We start from the raw sequence: 20,971 nt of genomic DNA, 5'->3' as shown, positions 1-20,971 counted from the left end.
ATCTTTATGCAAATTTTATTGATCAGAAGATGATTAAGTAATTCAAATACATGTCGATTTTATTTATTTATACATGATTTTGCATGCTGTTTTTATGTTTGTAATAAATTAAAATATTTTCAAAAATTGACTGATGATGGTATTACTTTTTTAATGTCTTTGTTGTTTTTTTAATATTCCTCTTGAGAATTTTTCAATCCAATATGGAGTTGCCATCACTTGCCGGTAGAGAGCTGCAAATATAGACCTATATATTCAGCATTCAGGGCCATTCAGCAGTGAGGGAATTTCGTTGTGCTAACACCTACTGAGACATTAGACCTTGTTTGTTTATACATCTCATCCAAAAGACTGGCCTTGATGTCCTGCAGAGGGATATGAACCTGCGACATAGTATACACTTATCCACTGGTTGTGAGTGGGATAGTTCTTTTATCAAACCCGCGACAGGGAACTATTCCCCGAGGGCTTCTCTTTCTTTGAAAGAGCTATCCCAACATTAAGTGTTTTATTATACTGATGTATATTATAATTTCTAAGATTTGAATTTTCTTTGGAGTTATATAATACTGCAAGAATGAGCTGAAATCCTGATGACGTCACAATGCTACTGAAGTCATTATGACATCATCAGACTATGGATTTAACGCTGGAAATGAAAATTGGCGGCAAAAATTGCATGAAAATATTCCGAGGGGTGGGTAGCAAAAACTATACCCCGGGGTATATCTTTCTATGCGGGGAAATTTTCAGGCTATGAAGAATAGTTATTTTGCCTTCTGAACTTTATATAGGAAACATTTTAACAGAAGTATAATAAAATCAACTCCTTACTCAGAAACTCTTCTCTTTCTCAAAGCAAACATTCTAACTGCTGCACCACACAGCTGACTTCAAAGGCGGATCCAGGGCCACCACATCGGGCGTGCAGGGCCGGAGCACGCCAGAAATATACAATTTCAAAATAATTTGAGACATAACTCTCTTTAAAAGCATCCATTCATATTGAGCATATATTCTCCCCACATAATTTGAAGATGCTTAGCCACATATTTTTAGGAGGAGGTTTAACATACACAATTGCTCCGAGTTGAATCAACCGAAAAAGGGTAGTGTGCAAGATACTGTAAATGTAGAACATTTGGCTGTGTATTCTATTCATAGACAGAATCATCTGCTAAATCAAATACATTGATAATGTCTTGTTTACATATGTTCATATAAAATACATTCAGAAAGCACTTATTCAAATCTATGCTATTAACTTGTTAAAAAAATTGATTTCTGCCAAATATCATACACACCAAATAAAATACATTTACAGTACATGTTCCACACAAATAAGAGATGGATGGACAGACAAACAGACAAAAAGTGTCAAAATAATTCAACAGACTGTGTATAAAAGTAGAACCCAGTCTAACATTTTCTGGGTTTTTTCTCTTCAAATATTACAAAGTATAAATAGAGACAAGAATATATTTGACTGTTTTATTTGTAATTTGTATAGACTCACAATGCACTATAACATCAGCCATTTCTACACTGCACATGCAGATACATGTACACAGTTTCTTTCATCTCTCATGACAAATGATTCATTTACATTGTATTTAATATATAAAAAAACTGAGACCAATGAAATTAATTACTGGCTAAACACATACAGCTAAAAATCACCCTTTTGATGAAATGATTATAATATGAACACATTGAACACTGTCTATCTTAAAACATCTTGTAAAAGTAATTAAATGTTTTTATCACATTTCATACAAGAAATATGTATTATAACCTTAACGTGTAATGGCAATTGTAAAATATGGGTTTTTGTTGCAGTGTCCTTTCAGCATTAAATTTTATGCCACAACCTTTAAGTGTAAGCACCATTATAAATGTCATCAAATTATATTTCTTCATTGTAAAATGGTAAAATTGTGTCATGGAAAATGTATCAATGCAGTAAAATCTACCAGGGTTCATATTTATTAACAGGAAAAAAAATGTTTCCACAGAGTGATAAATAAAGCACTTTTGTACAAAAAAAAATATATATTAATATTTTTGATAAATTAAAATTCAGGATGCATTTCTAGCCACTCTGTTTAAGAAGAATGTTAAAATTGTCTTGTACAACCAATTCTTATCATTAAAACACATCTCCATTAAATGAGATGTCTGAAATTGATCCATTGCATTCATTATAAACATCTAAATAATACATGTATACATTCAAAATCAACAGTTTATATTTTCTACAAAAAAACAAATAACAAATTCATTACACAACATATTTCAAGAGGCTGTCAATTACACTCAAATCACAACCAGCGGTATAATTAACATAGAATAAATAATTATAACAAAGTCAGTACCTATCTTGGTACCTTTACAGAGTGAAATAAATGCATGCATAACACAATAGTCCATCTTAATGACCAACTTACTGTTACAACCAATCAAAATATGGGGAAAATACTTTGGGTAAAATGGTGGGTGAAGTTGATTTGTTATATGTACAAGACAAAAAATTTTTATGAACAAATGTTTTGGCAGATCTATTTATATCACAATTTAAACATCTACAATGAAGGGATGGAAACAGAGGCTAAAAAAAGAGAACTTGCCATTTAAAATACATTGTACTAAAACATTTTATAAATCCATCCATGATGTTTAGTTTCCATGCCAGGAATCAGCTAACACAAACATGTATTTCTAGCACCATGCTATTTTTTTTTGTATTAAAGCAGCATTGACATCATCAATATAAAAGATTTGTACTGACATGAAAAAATGAGGTCAGAGGTTAAAGGTTAAATCACAACACCAGAAGCATGGCAGGGATAGTTTTTCTTCACACTGAGATAAATGACTTTTGTATGGCACATTTACATCACTAGACACGACACACACATTACACGTTTGTATTTTTCTCTCCTGGGTTGTTCAGAGGTGTACTTTCGTCAATATTGTCATCGCAGCTTTCCTCTTCACTTAGATTAACCTCACTGTCCTCTATTTCACACAGGCCTGAGATGTCAGACACAGAAGCATTTGTAGAGGCATATCCTCCCAAGGACATGCTCATTCTGTCTATGACAGAGTTCCTGACATTGTATTCACTGTCTGTTATACCCCCGTCGGAAACAAAACCGGGGGTTAACTTTTTAGTGTTGGGGAATCCATAAGTCACAACTTCTTCATCATTGTCAGATGTATAAAATTCATTCTCGTCACATGACGGAGGTTCTGGCCAATCACTGTGTGAGTCTCTGTCACCTGACATCTGCTCATGTGATTGGGTAAAACTGTGATTAGGTAGGTACTGATTGGGATGTGTAATTATCTGATGCTGAGGGAGTTCGTAACTCTCCTCCTCTTCCTCGGGAGTTTGAGGAAGTCCTAGCACTCGCCGATAGTTTGGTGGACTCATGTAACACTCCTCATTATCGTACTCATTGTCCGCAAACTCGGAATCACCGACATACTCCGACTCCAGCAGCTCTGGGTCGGTGTAAAGAACCGAGTCATTGATGGGACCGTTGGGAAATCCTATGTGGGTGTTGGACTCATTGCTATGGGGACTAGAACTGGGAGAATCATGGATTTCATGGATTGGAACTTCACTGATGTTGGGGAGGGATGGTCTAGGGGCCCAGTCTGAAGCGTCCCAGTGATAATCTGAAGAATATAATAAAACCAAGAGTGAGACATAAAGCCACACAGTTCTAAAGCTATATAATACTTACATATACTCAATTAGCAAAAAAAAAAAAATCTTGCTTTAAAGCAAAGAGCAACAAACTTTCAGTTTAAGATCAAAGTAAAACAGAAAGCATTTGTATCATTACTTTTTAAATAAATTACCTGACACTGTACTAAAGTTTATTCATACAGAGAATATAAACTGAACTTATATTATTGATACTGATATTTGTACATGTATATAGATTTTACATAAATTTGACTCATTATTTGCACAGGTTACAAACACATTCAGGCAGGGTGGATCTGTTTAAAGACTTAGTAATCATACATATATAGAATAAAGTTTAAGAGAATAGTACACATGACATTTTCTTTTCTTTTTTTATATCAATTTTAAAGTAATGAACTGAATCTTTCATATAAATAAAGACCACATGACAAGAAAAAAAAGAAGAAAAACCACTTAGAATTAAAATAATCTGGTTAATAAGAACTAATGGAAGATTATATTGAGCATGCATAGTAGAATAAGAAAATCATAGAGATTTGAAAATAAAATTCTGAAATAAATACATGTATATATAATGATAAATAAGTGTAATTAATAAATTATAATTAAAAAAAGCTTTAACCACATGAAGCAACATTACAATTTTTTTTTTTCTAAGTAACATGCTGAGTGGTCGAGCTACCTTTTCCTTTCTTCCTGCACCTAGCAGCTGTTGGAAAAAAGATTCTCTATTGTATAAAGACAAAAACACACACACGTCTTTATATATTTTTTTTCTATGAAGAATCTTGATTATTTATGGATGATGTCATGAATTGACTACAAGTTGCTTTCCTTGACTACTCGGGTATATCTAATTTAAGCAAAGATAAGCAAGCACCTAATTCTAAGCCAATACAAAAGTAGAAAATTTTCTTTCTCTTTTTGCTTGCATGAAGCATTGCATTGAAGGGAAGCAACCTGCTTCTATGGCAATGTACATCATATCTCAATAGTGAAATGAGATGGCACAAATGATAATGAAATGCCCATATATTTATTTGGAGTAAGCTCTTAATATTTCATCTAGAAAGGAAAATGTTTCCCAATAGAGATCTATAAATACTTGTATTGGTTAATTGATTTAACCCACAAAGAAAAATAATTCCCATTAGATATTTACTATATAAATACTTGATGAGTTAATGTGTTGATTAGAACATGTGTTCGAGATAAGCCATAGTTCATATATTATTCTAGCTTAATTATTACATATTAGACAATAATTAGAGCAGATTTTCCTGCGTTACCCATATAATTGTACACTGTATACGTAAGTGTTGAGTGTAATGTGCAAGTTTATGACATACTGTTGACCATAAAAGAGTGAACTATCCCACTATCTGATAATGGTTTGTTTCTATAAGGTCTGGTGAAAATAGTGCAAATGAGGTGCAAATGGTAAACAAGAATGATGAAAGCCGAAATATACATGCAATGAAAATGAATCAATGTTTAAATATTAAATCTATATTCTACATTAAGATTCCATAGTATTAAATTTAAAAAATATATATTTTGTTCTTTCTAACATTTTTGTTTTTAAATTGTAAAAAAAAAGTTATCTACAGTTATGTAGTTGGAGAAATGTTATGAAGTTGAATGGATGAGTCAGAGAAATCTATTTTACTGAAGAAGTAGACTGAAGTTGAGATGCTTACCTGGTTCATCTTCAGACTCGGAGACGGGCAGACTGCTGAAGGAGGTAGTATCCGGACACATAAACCCTTGACGAGGCATGCGTGGAAATTTCTCTGGGTGTTTCTTTTCTATTTTCAAGATAGAGACAAAAAATGAAATGTACATGTATACATACATGCCTCTAGTTCAATATTTTTCTGAAATTCAACAGAAATGGAATATTGAGTGAAGAAAACCCTACCCTCTAAATTTTCCAGCATGTTAGGACAGTCACCTTCCCATGTTGCTTTCTGGAGGGAGTCGGTGTCTGAGGGAGGGTTAGATGGAGGGGGTGGGGGCAATGAGGGGGCCACGCTGGCATTGCTGCGGGGAGGGGGACCGTGGAAGGATAGAAACTCCTGGGTCAGGTAAGGAATGTTGTGGCAGTTCTCCAGTTCATCAGCAGCAGATCCGTAGTTGTGAAAATTGTCCAGGTTGTTGAGAGTGTTGAGGGAGTCATGGTTACTGGGGGTATAGGAGGCAGGCCTGTTAGGTACAGGGGGAGGCTGAGGACTGGGGGGAATGTTGGAGTTGAATTTGCTGATGTCGAAGTCACTGACTTTACAGGTATCTTTACGACTCTTCAGCATCACATCCCTCTCGCTGTCGTACGCGATGCCCAGGGTGACGTTCCTCCCTGTTCTGCTAAGACGTCTCCTGTAGCACTGTACTCCCACAAACAAAATCGCCAGAAATAGAAGACCACCAGTCACCCCTACAAAGAAAAATAAACCCTTTCAAATTGAATTCAACTTAAATTTGAAGAAAGCTTCAAGTGCCTTCTTTATTGTTGGCTTTTTTCACTGATTTCCAGCCATTTCAAAGTAACAACTTACCAACTATTATATACAGAGTAGTACTAGTAATTCCTGAGTCATCGGAGTCAATATTTGCTTCTACAAACTTAGTTCCTGGAGCTTCTGACCTCTCGTCTTCACAAGTTGGACCTGAAAATAAAGGAATTTTTTAACTCAACTATCATACCAACTTAATTCATCTTCAAACAAATCATGCACACAATTATATTCATTTGCTAACTAAAATAAAATAAAATTGTATATATGCTCCTTATTTACACATTGCACAAAATAACTCAATCTCCCTTACCTGTAAATTCTGGGGGACAATGACACAGGAATGAGGAAGGACCCTCAATACAGCTGCCTCCATTCTTACAGGGGGAGGAGTGGCAGAACTTCCCGTACCGACAGAACTGGCCCTGGTAGTTGTCCCGACACCTGCACAAGAACTCGTTAGGCAAGTCCTTAACATTCAGACATTCACCTGTAAAACATCCAGTTATATTTATAAATACTGTGGTAAAGATTCCAAACATTTAATACAAGCTGACAAGGAGTCTTCTGAGATAAGCCATTTTGAGGTTGAAAACATACCATTTCCTCCACAGGGATTATTGGCACACGGATCCAGGTCGATTTCACACTGGTTTCCCTCGTACCTCTCCGGACACTGACAGGTGTAGTGTTCATATCCTCCATACTGAGGGTAGGGCACACACACTCCTCCATTGGAACAACTAACAACACTGCAGATACCTGGAGGAATACATACACAAATTCCATAAAATTTTATTACATAGACGTTAACAGACTCAGATCGCTTGAATTTGACAACTTAGACAGGTTCTGAGAAATGTACTTACTGGAGCCAGTGGGTGTGGCCAGGGTGTTTTTACAGTGGAACTCCACCTCTTTAAATTCCTGGGCCTCCACCACAGCATTCTCTCCCTTTAGTGGTAGCAATATGTTAAACAGCTTGATGTCCTCCATACACCCATCAAAGCCTCGCCTGACCTCTGGGAAACCATTGTAACTGATGAAGACGTCAGCTCCAAAGAACACATCGTTATCCAGAAGGTTCAGGACCTTACTCTTGCCTGGAGCGATAGCCATGTTGGTGTACTTGTTGTCGAGAGTCAGCTCCGCGTGTTTGTCATTTCTCTCCACGTTAATGGTGTGCCACTTTCCGTCATCCACATGGATTGGGATCATCACCAAGCCTGCTCCACTTCCATAGTTAAACTTGTACTGGACCATACCATTGTAGATCTGCAAAAATTGTTTTTAAAATATACATTATAAATCATCCACCAGTGTGGATAAAAGATGGTAAATATGTTAAGTTGGGAAAGAAAACAAACCTCTAGGATGCTGTAGTCCATGTCCCCTGTGGCAAACATCAGGGAGGCTACAGGGCGGTGGGTCTTTATTCTCATGGACAGACTCAGTCGCTTCTCTATTGTAAACTCTTCCTTCAGAGTCCACCTAGCAAAACTGTTCCCAGAGAAGGTCATTGGTTTGATACCTGTAGAGTATAAAAATTTACAATTATTGAATAATTATCACCTCATCCATGCAATGAGTGAGCAACAATTGTTAGAATTTATTAATACTGTTGTTTTATGTCTATACTTACCATTTAGGCATGAAGCATCAGTACACCTGTCCTCATTTTCACATAACTCTCCACTTCTTCCCTCGGGACACACACACCTGGGGTTCTGATACGGCTCATGTCTACACACTTGATGTGTTGGGCAAAAAACAGCAGCACAGGTGTCATGTTCCTCAGGGCACATCACATCTAGGGAAAAAAAATAAAATTATAATCCTCATACAATATTTAGTATTCCTAGACATCTCCATGATAATATAACATAAGTGAAAAAATTCTTTTTTCAGAAATCATGGAAATTTACCTTCGATTCCATTAGAACACAGACATTTAAAGGAATAGGAGTGTTTGGCAGTGACAAAGCTCTTCCCCTCCACTTTAATGGCAGCCAGACTCTTGTTGAAGTTGATGACTCCTATACACTTGCCATCCCTACACGACTCTTGAGGACAAACATCTCCAAACACCTTGACGACCCTGACATTCAACTCGCTCTCAATGTCATTCAAGTTCTGCCTCAGCTTTCTCTCCAGTTTCTTCCTTCTGAAATAAGCTCCATTAGCCGACCTCTGCACTGCAAACAGCACATCCAGATCTTTCTGATCAGCACTGCGTTTTACCCTGCCCAGTGGCTCACTACCAAGGTTGCTGGAAGCTTGGACATTGATGATCTGGACATCATTGGCTCGCACATTTAGAGCTCTTTTGACAGCTTTCTGGAAGTTTCTCTGATAGTCCACCAGGAACTGCTCTGGGGATAGATCCTGAATCTGCATCGTCACAGAAGATTCCAACATTGAAAAGGAGATCATGAGGACATCCACTCTTACAGTTCCATACACAATATTCCTTTTGTCCGATACACTAACATTGACAATGTAGCTTCCAGAGTCCAGACCAGGATAGGCAATGATTCTTCCGTCATCCATTCCTACATCAAACAAGTGACGGTTGGCAGACACTACCTGGTAACTCAGCGTATCAAAGATATCCTTGTCTGAAGCATCCACCTTCCCGATCACCCCTCCTGGGAAACTGTCGTCATAAGAACTGATGGATATTTCTAGATTTTTCACCTCTGGAGGGTTCATGCCCTCCTCTATGATGTTTATGGTGGTGATAACATCTGAGTAGAGGTTGGGTGTACCGTTATCAAAGACGCGCACCGTCAGGGTGTAGGAGTCACGGATGTCTCTGTTGAATTTCCCAGCAGTACTCAGGATTCCTGTGGGCTCAATACGGAACTCTTGACCTTCATTACCACTGACAATGTCAAAGGTGAAAGGTGGGCCATTTGGGTCAAGGTCATTATCAGTTACTGTGTAGTGTATTATCTTGTAACCAATGTATTGGTCTTCCTGCAACAAATGAGTAAAAAAAAAATTCTTAATTTATCACTCATTTAAAGAAGAACTGTAGTCGGTGCAGTGCTTGGCAACAGATTTAAAAAAAATATACAATTTCATTTTCATGTACATTTCTTTCAATGCAAACTTGTGTTGGCAAAAACATGCAGAAAAAAATCAGACAAAAAAGCCCAATGTTACAACATATATGTGCATGAAGTAAAAATCGGACAAAAATGTAAAACAAAAATGATAAAAATCTGCATTGGGTTCTGATTTTAATTTGATAGCTTGGTTGGTTGTTAGTACACATATCCCAAAACCATCAAGTCATCAGTATAAATACAAGCAGGCAATTCTAACAGACATCTATGTTGTGGTTTTTTCAAGTAATGGCTACAAGTATATATATACACCAATATGTTTCCCCCAAACTAAGTAGCTAGTTAGGTCAGGCCTGTGTTTTACAAAAACATCAAACTTACAAATTAAAATTCCTTAAACTTTGAAATGCATGTACATTTATTAAACAGTATTATACTGTCAGTCAGACTTTTTTTAAGGACAGACGAGACGTTCCTTAATAATAGATAGATTTTTCTAAGAGTTTGTCATTGAAGTGTTGCTACTGAAACATGTTTACTCACAAAAAATTGAGGTACCTTACCAGGCATTTCTGCAAGATACCAGGGGTAGTTTTTCTTATATAATCCTTTGGGGAAGAAAAATAATTTTCCAATTTCAAATGTTTAAGTGTTTGGATTTTTCAAAAACGTCTAGAAACTGGTTTAGAAATGAGAATTTTATAAAAATTTTGAATATTTTTCATACATTACGAAGATATACAAAGCAGATTTTGAGGAACGTCTCGTCTGACCTTAAATCTACTATATTCATGGGAACCAGTAACTTGGAAATTGTACTTTGATGTTTATCTAATATAATAGCTGCCCTACTGGGATATTGTGTCAAAAAGCATTTATCAGTGCACATTGATGATACATATTTGTGCATTGAAAGTGCCAAGTAATCTTAAAAAATAATGCAGGCATTTTTAATTTTTCATCTAGTAAGAGATATACATATTCTATTCCACTAAAATTCCCGGTGTTATAACACTTTGAAAACTAAAATATACATAGACAATACATGGAATAAAAAAAAATTGGGTTAATATCAAAACTGAGTTAAACACTTGTATATTAGCAAAAAAAGTAAATTCTGCAAATGTATCATGCCAACTGAAATCTCTCAAAACATTTTTTCTAAGTTGGCTGCAAAACTTACTAGTCCCGTTGGAGGTCTCTGTTTAAACAAATTCCAAATTAGAAAAAAAATCAGCTGATTTCAATGTTTCAAAATTGTAGAAAAGGATGAAATTCCCCACAAAATTTTCAAAAAAGCCAACCCATAAACTGAACTCACCAACAAAATATTATTTTTGTAGGGGAGAAAAAAATCTAGAATAATTTTTTTTTTTACAAACCTGGACAGTAGCATTGTAACTTGACTCAGAAAAGAGTGGTGCACAATCGTTTACATCCTCAATTTCCATGGCAACAAAGGTGGTGCTACTCAAGGGAGGTAATCCAGAATCCTTGACCTCTACCACCAACTGGTACTTATCCACCTTGGTTCAAAAGAAAAAAAATTGTTAGAAACATTTCACAGAAATGCTCTTTTCTGATACCCCTCTCACTACACACTACTGAACTCACCATTTCTCTGTCCAGTGGTGCACGGATAGTTATCTCTCCAGTGACAGGGTGGATCTCAAAGCTGTGCCAGCTGTCTCCTTCAATGATGGAGAAAGTCAACAAGGAATTCTTCCCCTCATCAAAGTCATTGGCATTCACCTATTTAAAATAATTCATAATTCAGTTCCACATACTTGTTACTTTGATTAAGAATACCACAAGTAGAAAGTAGGAGCTTTATAAGAATTTGATGTCTCTTTTACAATACTTCACCTCAAACACAGTTTTTCCTACAGCGGTGTCCTCTGGTAGACTAGTTCTGTAGGAAGCCTGGGAGAAGAATGGTTTGTTGTCATTGATGTCTGAGATGTTGACTGTGACAAAGGTGGAGCTACTGAGTGGTGAGTCACTCAGGTCTGTTGCCATGACGGTCAGGAAGTACACAGCAGTGACCTCTCGGTCAAGGTCATTAGCAACTCTAATCACACCTGAAAAGATAGAGACAGATTGATTTTCAAAATATCACAACCTTTTAAAACAGTACTCAATGCTTATAAACCATTAGCATCAGTTCACATGACCTACATGTACCTTCACTTTCATCAATGACAAATTTCTTGTTGTTATTGCCAGCAGTGATGCTGTATGCCATTTTGGCATTGAGGCCGATATCTTTACTGGTGGCTAACACCTTGACAACTTGAGTCCCCACTGTGGCATTCTCAGGAACTGCTGCTGTATACTGAGACAGAACAAATTCTGGTGGATTGTCATTTTCATCCTGTATCTCTATGGTCAGAGTTGCAGTAGTTGTCAGACTGGGTATACCCTGAAACAAGATTTAGGTTTTAGATAGTGTTTGCAGACTCCCACTCCTGGAAGTCAAATCCACCCTTTATTACTATTTTTCTTCAAATATATAAGCATTTATGTCGCAATAACAAACCTGGTCATATGCATAGATGTTGAGCTTGTACTGGGAGATTTGTTCTCGGTCCACAGCCTTTATCAGTTGGATTATACCAGACTGTGAATCAATGGAGAAAGTCTCCTCTTTGTCCGTCATTCCATATCTAACTTGTCTGTTGATACCTGTACATTAACAAAAATTGTCATCTTAAACACCTTGTAAAAGTTACAAAGATTATCAGGGAAACTGACGATTGAATGTCACTTATATTGAATGTAAAACCACAGAGAATTTTAACTGTAATAATGAAATTAATTCTGTGTACCAAGATCTGGGTCTTCAGCAGTGATTCTCAGCAGTAGAGTGTTAACAGAAGCCGACTCCAGCAGACCATATTTCATAGGCAGATCTACAAACGTTGGAGCGTTGTCATTGACATCAGATAACTCTATGTAAACGTCGATGTCACAGGACAGGCCTCCACCGTCCACCGCACTGACCACCACGTGGTGGTGTGACTGCTTCTCTCTGTCCAGCTCTGTCTTATGGGTCAATATACCTGTCAAGTTACAAACACAATGGTAAGTAAGTTTCTGATGAAATGAAAAAGAAAGGTATTTGTGGCAATATTCTATAGAAAGTTTCTGTTACATTGGTTCCTTACCTTTCTCTCTGTTGACAGTGAACAGGTCATTGTTCCTCTCCCCTTTGATGACATAATGGATCTCTCCATTAGGAGTGTACATGCTGTCAGCATCAGTGGCCTTGACCTGGGTGATGATAGTGGAGGTCCCTATATCCTCCGACAATACATGCTGATGGATGGGCTAGAGAAAAAAAATACCAAAACATAAGAAAACAGGGCCATTCTACTTTAATCCTTCTTCATAGAAGTTATACAATGAGTGAATCTCAAATCTTTTGTTAAAATAAATATTAAACAATCTTTCTAAAGGTACCTCATCACAGACAGGAGCATTGTCATTAGCATCCAGAATCTCCACACTGACTTTAGCTGTGGACTCCAAAGCCCCATCAGTAGCTGCCACAGTCAGTTCGTAATGGGGAACAGTCTCCCTGTCTAAAGGTTTAGTCACATAAATATCCCCATTCTTGTGGATCTTAAATCTGCCCATGGTGTCACCCTCTGCTATAAAATACTCCACAGCACTGTTTGCATCAGCATCGGTCGTCTTTAGAGCCAGGAATACCGTTCCTGAAAGAGCGTCTTCATTGACCGCTGTCTGATAATGGGGCTGGCTGAAGATTGGTGGGTTGTCATTGCAGTCTGACACAGTCACTGTGACAGTGGTGTTGGCCACTATTTTGGTGGTGGATCCAAACTTCTGCTCAGCAAGCACAGTCAAGTTGTAGACTTCCTGAGTTTCCCTGTCTAATTCTGACACCAAACTTATCCAGCCCGTATACTCATTAATTTCAAAGGAATGCTCATATTTCACTGTTGTCTGATGGTCAAACTTGTACTGAGCATTGGTGATAAATTTTCCTTCACTCAGAAGTCTACACTGCACAACACTGGTTCCCTTTTCCTGGTCCTCTGCCACAGATACTGCATATAAACTAGTCTCAAAAGTAGGCAAAGCTGATTGGAAATTTGACACAATGACAGTTATCCGAGTATGAGCCACAACCTGTGGATTGTCTCTACGTGCAATCCGTACTGTGAACTTGTACTGAGGCACTTTCTGTACCCTCCACAGATCCAACAGGAAGATTTCACCCTCACTGTTGATGCCAAATGTTTCAGGACTATTCCTGTCCTTGGTGGACCCCGGAATAATGCTGAAATCCACCTGAGCCTTGGAAACTACTACCACTTTGCCAACGATGCTTCCAACTTGTTTGTTCTCTGCAATGATGAAGGTTGTTTCTGGTTTTGTCAGGGGAGCATCTTGTTTATCATTGGAGATGTAGATCTCTATTGGAACGTTGTTCTTCAGCTGGGGACTTCCATGATCTACTGCCTCAACAAAGAACTGGAATACCTGGTCAACTGAAAGTAAAAATAAAATATACATATAAAAGTATTCATAAACATTGCATACAGCAATGATCTTGAACAGTCAAGAGAAAAAAAAAATTCTCCATGCCTCACCTCTGTCACTTAGATCAGTCTTCACACTCAGAATGCCTGATGAAGGATCCACTGTAAACAGGGTTCCAGCTACGATCAGAGAGGCATCATATATATTGTAAGTCACTCTGCCGGCATCCCCTTGGTCCGGGTCCCTGGCCTGGATCTGCACCAGAGGTCGACCCTTCCCAGCATTCATAGGGACGGAGACCTTGTACCCTGTGTGGAGGAACTCAGGAGCAACATCATTGACATCTGTGATGTCGATAATGACAGTGGTGAATCCCATGCGACCACCATTGTCAGTAGCTGCTACTGTTATAGAGTACGAGGATTGCAGTTCTCTGTCAAAAAGCCTTTCTGCAAATATCTCACCTGTAAATAAGAAAAGAATGTTTCATGAAATAATGATATTTTTTCATCTTATTTTTTTTTATATTTATTACTAATGTATAAGACAGAAACATTTTTAAAGGACCCATACCAGCGTCTGCATCGATACTGAAAGACTGCCTCATCTCGGATGATAAAACGGAGTAGGTGATCATTCCATAGTATCCGCGATCCTCATCCTGAGCCTTCACCGTGGTGATGGGTATCCCTCTCCCCACATTCTCCATGACACTGGCCTGGTACAGAACCTGAGTGAAGACCGGGGAGTGAGCGTTGTTGTTCTCCAGGGTAATGGAGACCGTTGTGAAGCCGGTGAACACCCCATCAGACACGGACACATTGAGCATGTATGCTGGATACAGTACTGAGTGTTTCCTAGGGGATATGGATATCACCCCAGACTTGGCATCAATCTGAAAGACTTGGTCACCATTTCCACCCACTATGGAGTATTCCAGATTCTCTTGACTACACTTGTCGGGGTCAGAGGCCGTCACCTTGGCAACATGTAAGCCTGGGGTTGGGTTCTTTACCACACCAGAGTAAGTCGGTTGATCAAAAGCAGGAGGATTATCGTTGAGGTCGCTGACAATGATGTGAACTGGCACGCTCATGTTTAAGGCTGGCATTCCACCATCAGTAGCTACGACATGGAACAAATACTCCTGTGTCTCCTCAAAGTCCAACAACCTTATTGTCCGGATCACTCCAGTTGTGGGGTGGACCTGGAAAACGGAGACACTCCTGGACTCTTCCAGTGGGGACAAGTTGTAATGAACTTTGGCATTGATTCCAGAATCTTCGTCGACTGCAGTGACCTTGAGTACAGATGTACCAAAAGCGGCAGCCTCAGAGATGACCGTGGTGTATTTGTAATGAGTGAAAGAAGGACTTTTATCGTTGACATCCTGCGTACAAGAAATCAATGTGATTAACATGCATAAAACTCAGAAATACATGTAATATTAAATGTTTTTAATTTTTAATTATATTATCATTTCATATCTAGAAATCAGATGCTGTTCTTACCAAGACATTTATTTGAAGTTTCGCCTCCCCATAAGACCCTGTCAAGACATCTGTGCCCCTAACAGTCAAATTGTACACCTTTGTTGACTCATAGTCCAGTGCAGTGGTCAGTGAAATAACGCCTATAGGAAACAAAGTTTTACAGGTTAACTCCCTTTGCTTATCTTGCTATGAATAAATATATATGAATTCTTAAAATATCTTATCAGAGTATATAAACAGAGGTGATTTCTAACATTTTGGCCTCCCTGCTGGATCAAAACTATACAGCAACTTTCAACAACATAGAGAAAAGATAAAACATGATTAAAACTTATTTCTACTCATAATTTACTCTTCATAAATCTTCCTTAATATCAGTGTACATGAAACAAGAGTCTGGCTGCTCGCTTGCTATACTTCCAACCAAGTTCTACCTCTTAAGTAATAAGCTGCCAAAAAGCTGTTATGTGAACCATTATGTAAAAACCCTCAACACATTATTCGACTTGTACAACAGCTAAAAACCCCAGATGGATAATTTCATACATGTTTGAAATTCAAACATTGTTTTCATAATAGGACACAATTTAAATTGATATACAACATATTACAGCTTTCCTTATTTTTATCTGGCATGCTAATAAAATTTGTAAAACACACACCCTATACTGTCGGTGCGTCTCCATTACTGCAGTGATTTTGCCCTTATGATCTAACAGAACTTTATTAGTGGTATTTCAAACATTTGTGTTGAAATGTTATCAGCTGGGGAGAAATGGGCCATGCACTTAATTTACATGCATTTAGTATTGAAAGTATCAAATTCTCTCTACTTCATTAATTTCTTTCCATTAAATTAATCTGAAATGAAATGTGAATCTTTTTTTCTAAATTTTTTAAGTTAAAAAAAAATGCCATTTAGTTCTGAAGATGTAATAAAAAGAGACCAGTTATACTAATTATAAAGTCTTTTGAATCTGAATTTCAAACTTTAAATCTTTTTTAGTTGTTTTTCAAGTTAAAGAATGCCATAAAAATATGCAGATGTAATAAAAAGACCAGTCAAATAGACCAGTCATACTAATTTTAAAGTCTTTTCAATTTGAATTTTAAAATTTTTGCATGCAGTTTGCACTATGTTAATCTCATTCATGAGTCAGATTTTCAGTGAATTGTTTAGGAAACAATACCATTATGTAACTAAGTGTGACTCACGTCAAATTTTGACCTCGGCTCGACTTTCTATTTAAGGGAGTGACAACTGACAAATATGTTCATGGTAAATTACCAACAACAAGCCAAATAAAATATCAGTGCACAAAATAAAAAGAAAAAAAAATCCTGGCGATCATATCAAGCACTCGAACAAAAAGGAAAATAATATCAGGAATAAAACCAAATGAAAAATTAATCATCAGCTGAAAAATTTGTCTGCAGTGCTCATTTATTGAGGAAATGATACGCTTCTCCTCTGCTATTGATTTTCAAAAAAAAAAAAAAAGTTCTGGCAATAATCTCTGGAGGGTAACTGTAGCACATGCAAGGCTTCATAAGGCCAAGATGCAAAAGGTTATTGGGAGGGTAATTTGTTTGAGATAACTGTCAAGCACAGAGAAGGAAATGACCAATCAAAACCAATACTTACATGGACCCTGATGTCCCATGCCTTCAATTGAATTGTGGGTAGAGAAAAACAGACATTAACAAAACAGTATCACACAATGACACATACATTTATCACATGATGTTGTTAACCCCTAATCACAATTTTTAGGCATTTCAGACAAATATTACTCAACATCAAGTTTTCAATAACTAAAAGCATGGGTAAATTGTTACTAAGCATAATTTAAAAATCTGAAGAAAAAAAAATGACTTGAAATTTTGATCAGTATGTTTACATGGACTCTCATATCTATATTGTTCCAAAGGGTTGAAATGTTGATGAAAATGATTCATGATGCAGGGGCATGGCAGAATTATGATATTAGCTGTTGTAAGCCATGGCATGACAAGGAAGTATTAAGGAAAACCACCACCACAAGACTGTAATAATAGCCCTATTTCCAAACAATCTCATAATGCCTTAAGTCTTAAGATTATAGGATTTCTGTGTTTTTAAGGAAGTAGTTTGTTTACCGATGTTGAAGTCGACAGTGAATTCCTTATAAGGGTCGCCATCTGTGATGGAGTAAATGAGCTTGTGGTCGCTGGGACTGATGGCCTTAAGGCTATAAATAGACGTTCCTGCTGGGGAGCTCTCCTTAACGTCAACAGAATAAAAGTACTGTTCAAAGACTGGATGTTTGTTGCTGACCACTCGTATCTGGACTGTTGCCTCAGACGACTTTGAGGGTTGACCTAGACAGAAAAAACGTGTGATCATTAGCACAATCAATACCCTGCAGTGCAGAGCCTCGAAGACAATAGAACGCAGAGGCGACAAAAATCAATTCCCCCCAGTAAGACAAATGACTCTACAATTCGGAAATCCAAGAGCCTCCTAAGAGAAATCTTTAATGGATGCGTGCTCACTGATGAGGTGAATTTGAGCTTTTATAGCCATAAATGTTGCCGTTATTCCATTTTTTTCATCTAACAAAGCAGACAGACTGAGCAATAAATCATTAATTCAGTAGGCTTCTTAGCAGTACCTTTATCAGTGGCTCGCACTTGTAGTGTAAAAGTCTGGTCTACATCCTGATCGGTTAGGGAAGACGCGAGTTGGATATGACCAGTTCTGGCATCCACTCGGAACTTATTTTCTGTATGATTCTCGATGGTATAGGTGACATTTCCATTCAGACCAGCATCTTTATCAATAGCTGACACCTATAGACAAAAGTACAATGGTTCTTATATAAACAAAATACATGTACATTAATTTTCATGCAAGATAGTACATTTTCAAATGACTTTTTCTTCAAGAACATATGCAAAATTTGAATTTGGTCACCTACCTGAGTTACCAAGGTTCCCTTTTCGGCCTCTGTGGACACCACAGTATCATAGGGCTGGTTCACAAAGAGTGGAGCATTGTCATTCTCATCCAGGATGTTGACGTGGATCATAATGTGGAGAGGCTTCTGTTTTCCACTTAGATCCTCCACCTGAGCTATGATCTTATAATGTTCCCTCTCTTCCCTGTCAAAGGGTTTTCCAGTTGTCTGTAGTACTCCTGAGGTCCTCACCACTTCAAACATGCCTTTTCCGTTCAGAAGAGTGAACACATTGGGCTGGTTCAGAGCACTGGCCACTTGGAGTACAGTCAGAGACTGAGGAACAGCCACATTTTCAGGGATGCTCAGTTTATATTCATTATGGTGTAACAGTAAATTGAAATCATCAGACCCTTGGGTAACTGTTAGCACTAAGGATGTAGTAGTGTCAAACTTTCCATCTGAAGCTTGAATGGTTAGATGATATTTGTTCTGCATGTTTGTGTCATTGACAACATATATAGTTCCGGAACTCTTGTCAACCTTAAACTTTCCATCCTTGTTTCCATCTTTAATCGTGTACACAATATTGGCATTTTCATCACGATCTGCATCTGTTGCTGTCATGGTGATGACCTCCACATCAGAGGCCGTAGGAAGTAGGATATCTGCTTGGAATTCTGGGAGTGAAAATACAGGTGGATTGTCGTTAACATCAGTCACATTGATCACAACTCTAGCTGGCTCTGAGGCATGTAGTTGTGGCTGACCAGAATCTGCCACATGGACCAGAAATTCAAATTTGTTAAACTTCTCCCTGTCAATGGACACTTTTGATTTGATAGCACCAGTATCTCTTGTTATAGTGAAGAATTCTTCTGCTTCCTCATCAACAATTTCATACATCAACTGAGCATTTTCATTGGTGTCAGCATCGTCTGCTGTTACCACCAATGGTTTTCCATCAGATCCCAAAATGAGGCTGTCAGGAAGTGAGTTTTCACTCAGACTTCCTGCATAAAATGTCTTGGTAAAGTAAGGTTCATTGTCATTGGCATCCAAAACATGTATCCAGACAAGAGTCACATCCAATTTACCCACAGTATTCATAGCCAGAATTGTAAGATTATAAAAATCCACCGACTCATAGTCAACTCCACTTTTCAAATACACAACACCAGAACTGGGATTCACAGAAAAGGTCATGTTTTCATTTCCTCTGATGATTTCATAGTTCACAGAAGACTGGCTGTTTGCCTTGACCGTCACAATTGGACTCCCAATGACAGAATTCTCCAGCACTTCCGCGATGTATTTTTCCTGTGGGAACCTGGGAGGGGCGTTATTGGACATGGTGACATGAATGTTGACGGTGGCCGTACTGCTGAGTGGGGGGACCCCTTTGTCCGTGGCCCTGACCAGGATGCTGTAATCCGTTCTCTCACTCTTGTCCAGATTCTTAGCCACGGAGATGATGCCTAGAGTTCCATCCAGAGCAAACGCCATGTCAATGTTACCTGTAACGACAAACCGACAATGTATAAACTCTCATACATGAAATGTTATTTAAAATTGAAATTTGTAAGAAATGGGGATGATGAAACTACTTTTTTTTTTACTACACAACATGAATTTCTATGATAAATTGAAAAAAAATATAACATTATCTTAATGTGAGAGTGTTAACATATGGAAAGAATGCCAAATTTCACTCTTTGAACATGACAGCTTCATAGTTTTTTCTCTTTCTTGACAGCAAAAAAGATATCCTATCTCTTTATCAATGAAAGGGAGTAGAGAGCAGGCAATTTTTCATTACTTAATGAATGGATCGACAGCAAAAATGATAAAATGCATGCATAAAAGATTTACCAAATCAAAGCATATCAAAACAGAGACATCTGACAAGCAATTTTCCCATTATCTACATGGGGATACATGGGTTACTATGCCTTTATGTTCTTTCCAACCCTGGTCAAATAAATACCCACTATTTTACAGCAGGAAAAGCTAATAAAAGTGATAGGTATTTACTGAATAATGTCCTAAATAAACATCCATCAAAAAAAATCTTTAAATTCCTACATGCTAATAAATCAGATCAGATCTCTTAAGACATTATAATTTAATGGCATAAACAGGCAATAAATGATGATGAATTTAGGGCTAGTGGTAAATGGGTCTAGTATATATAATATATATACATTTCTAAATTAAGTTTTCGAAAGCTTATCTATCATTTTTTTGGTTTTAAATTTCAGCTCATGCAATGCATGCATAACATGTGTGTTATTCTTAAATCATCCACGAAATTAAAATATGTAAAATATGAAATTCAAATGAAGGTAAAAGAATGTCTGGACAACTATATATGAGAAAAACATGTAGGAAATAAATCACATCTGCCAGGCATCATTTACATTGAGGAAAAAAAAATGCAATTCCCTTGTTCACTTAATTCCAAGCTTTTTCTGGGTGTAATGACACCAGTAGGGGACTTTGTAGGGAATAACACAATCTGACTAAAACCATTGTTTTCTTGCTTTATCTGGCCAGAAAATGAAAACTTTTAAGTTCACATTATGTAATCAATGTGTTTCGTGGTTATATGGAATTACAAATGCTATTGGGTGTATTTTAGCATTTGTAACAAGCAAGATTTTAGCCAGATTGTAATAAAATAAGGGATTTAAAAAGTGGCTTTGGAGGGAAGGGGTGGGGGTGG

At 37.4% G+C, this 20,971-nt stretch overlaps 1 protein-coding gene across 8 annotated transcripts in view; it reads right to left on the bottom strand.

Annotated features, from left to right (window-relative positions):
- Nucleotides 1-1,477: 1,477 nt before the first annotated feature.
- LOC134238592 (protocadherin Fat 1-like) overlaps nucleotides 1,478-20,971 on the bottom strand; it is a 54,821-nt gene continuing 35,327 nt past the window's right edge. For 4 of the 8 annotated variants that reach the window (XM_062720715.1, XM_062720716.1, XM_062720718.1 and 1 more), the window contains exons 10-36: nucleotides 18,268-19,763; nucleotides 17,962-18,139; nucleotides 17,447-17,668; nucleotides 16,953-16,973; nucleotides 15,326-15,447; nucleotides 14,388-15,204; nucleotides 13,925-14,278; nucleotides 12,768-13,822; nucleotides 12,473-12,635; nucleotides 12,134-12,367; nucleotides 11,845-11,990; nucleotides 11,490-11,727; nucleotides 11,172-11,386; nucleotides 10,920-11,057; nucleotides 10,688-10,831; nucleotides 10,489-10,506; nucleotides 8,160-9,213; nucleotides 7,877-8,044; nucleotides 7,602-7,765; nucleotides 7,104-7,509; nucleotides 6,835-6,996; nucleotides 6,548-6,724; nucleotides 6,277-6,387; nucleotides 5,643-6,155; nucleotides 5,422-5,529; nucleotides 4,404-4,430; nucleotides 1,478-3,684 (exon numbers count right to left, since the gene is read on the bottom strand). In XM_062720715.1, the coding sequence (XP_062576699.1) occupies nucleotides 2,918-3,684; nucleotides 4,404-4,430; nucleotides 5,422-5,529; nucleotides 5,643-6,155; nucleotides 6,277-6,387; nucleotides 6,548-6,724; nucleotides 6,835-6,996; nucleotides 7,104-7,509; nucleotides 7,602-7,765; nucleotides 7,877-8,044; nucleotides 8,160-9,213; nucleotides 10,489-10,506; nucleotides 10,688-10,831; nucleotides 10,920-11,057; nucleotides 11,172-11,386; nucleotides 11,490-11,727; nucleotides 11,845-11,990; nucleotides 12,134-12,367; nucleotides 12,473-12,635; nucleotides 12,768-13,822; nucleotides 13,925-14,278; nucleotides 14,388-15,204; nucleotides 15,326-15,447; nucleotides 16,953-16,973; nucleotides 17,447-17,668; nucleotides 17,962-18,139; nucleotides 18,268-19,763 (9,218 nt within the window). In that variant the 3' untranslated portion in view covers nucleotides 1,478-2,917. The remainder of the gene's footprint in view (nucleotides 3,685-4,403; nucleotides 4,431-5,421; nucleotides 5,530-5,642; nucleotides 6,156-6,276; nucleotides 6,388-6,547; nucleotides 6,725-6,834; nucleotides 6,997-7,103; nucleotides 7,510-7,601; nucleotides 7,766-7,876; nucleotides 8,045-8,159; nucleotides 9,214-10,488; nucleotides 10,507-10,687; nucleotides 10,832-10,919; nucleotides 11,058-11,171; nucleotides 11,387-11,489; nucleotides 11,728-11,844; nucleotides 11,991-12,133; nucleotides 12,368-12,472; nucleotides 12,636-12,767; nucleotides 13,823-13,924; nucleotides 14,279-14,387; nucleotides 15,205-15,325; nucleotides 15,448-16,952; nucleotides 16,974-17,446; nucleotides 17,669-17,961; nucleotides 18,140-18,267; nucleotides 19,764-20,971) is intronic. The other 4 variants (XM_062720721.1, XM_062720719.1, XM_062720720.1 and 1 more) reach the window with 4 other exon arrangements.

This window comes from Saccostrea cucullata, unplaced genomic scaffold (assembly GCF_032062105.1).
Source record: "Saccostrea cucullata isolate Sc308-1 unplaced genomic scaffold, CSIRO_AGI_Scuc_v1 ctg63, whole genome shotgun sequence".
Taxonomy (NCBI): Eukaryota; Metazoa; Mollusca; class Bivalvia; order Ostreida; family Ostreidae; genus Saccostrea; species Saccostrea cuccullata.
The sequence above is the reverse complement of the archived record's forward strand: the minus strand, read 5'-3'. Positions and strand labels throughout refer to the sequence as shown.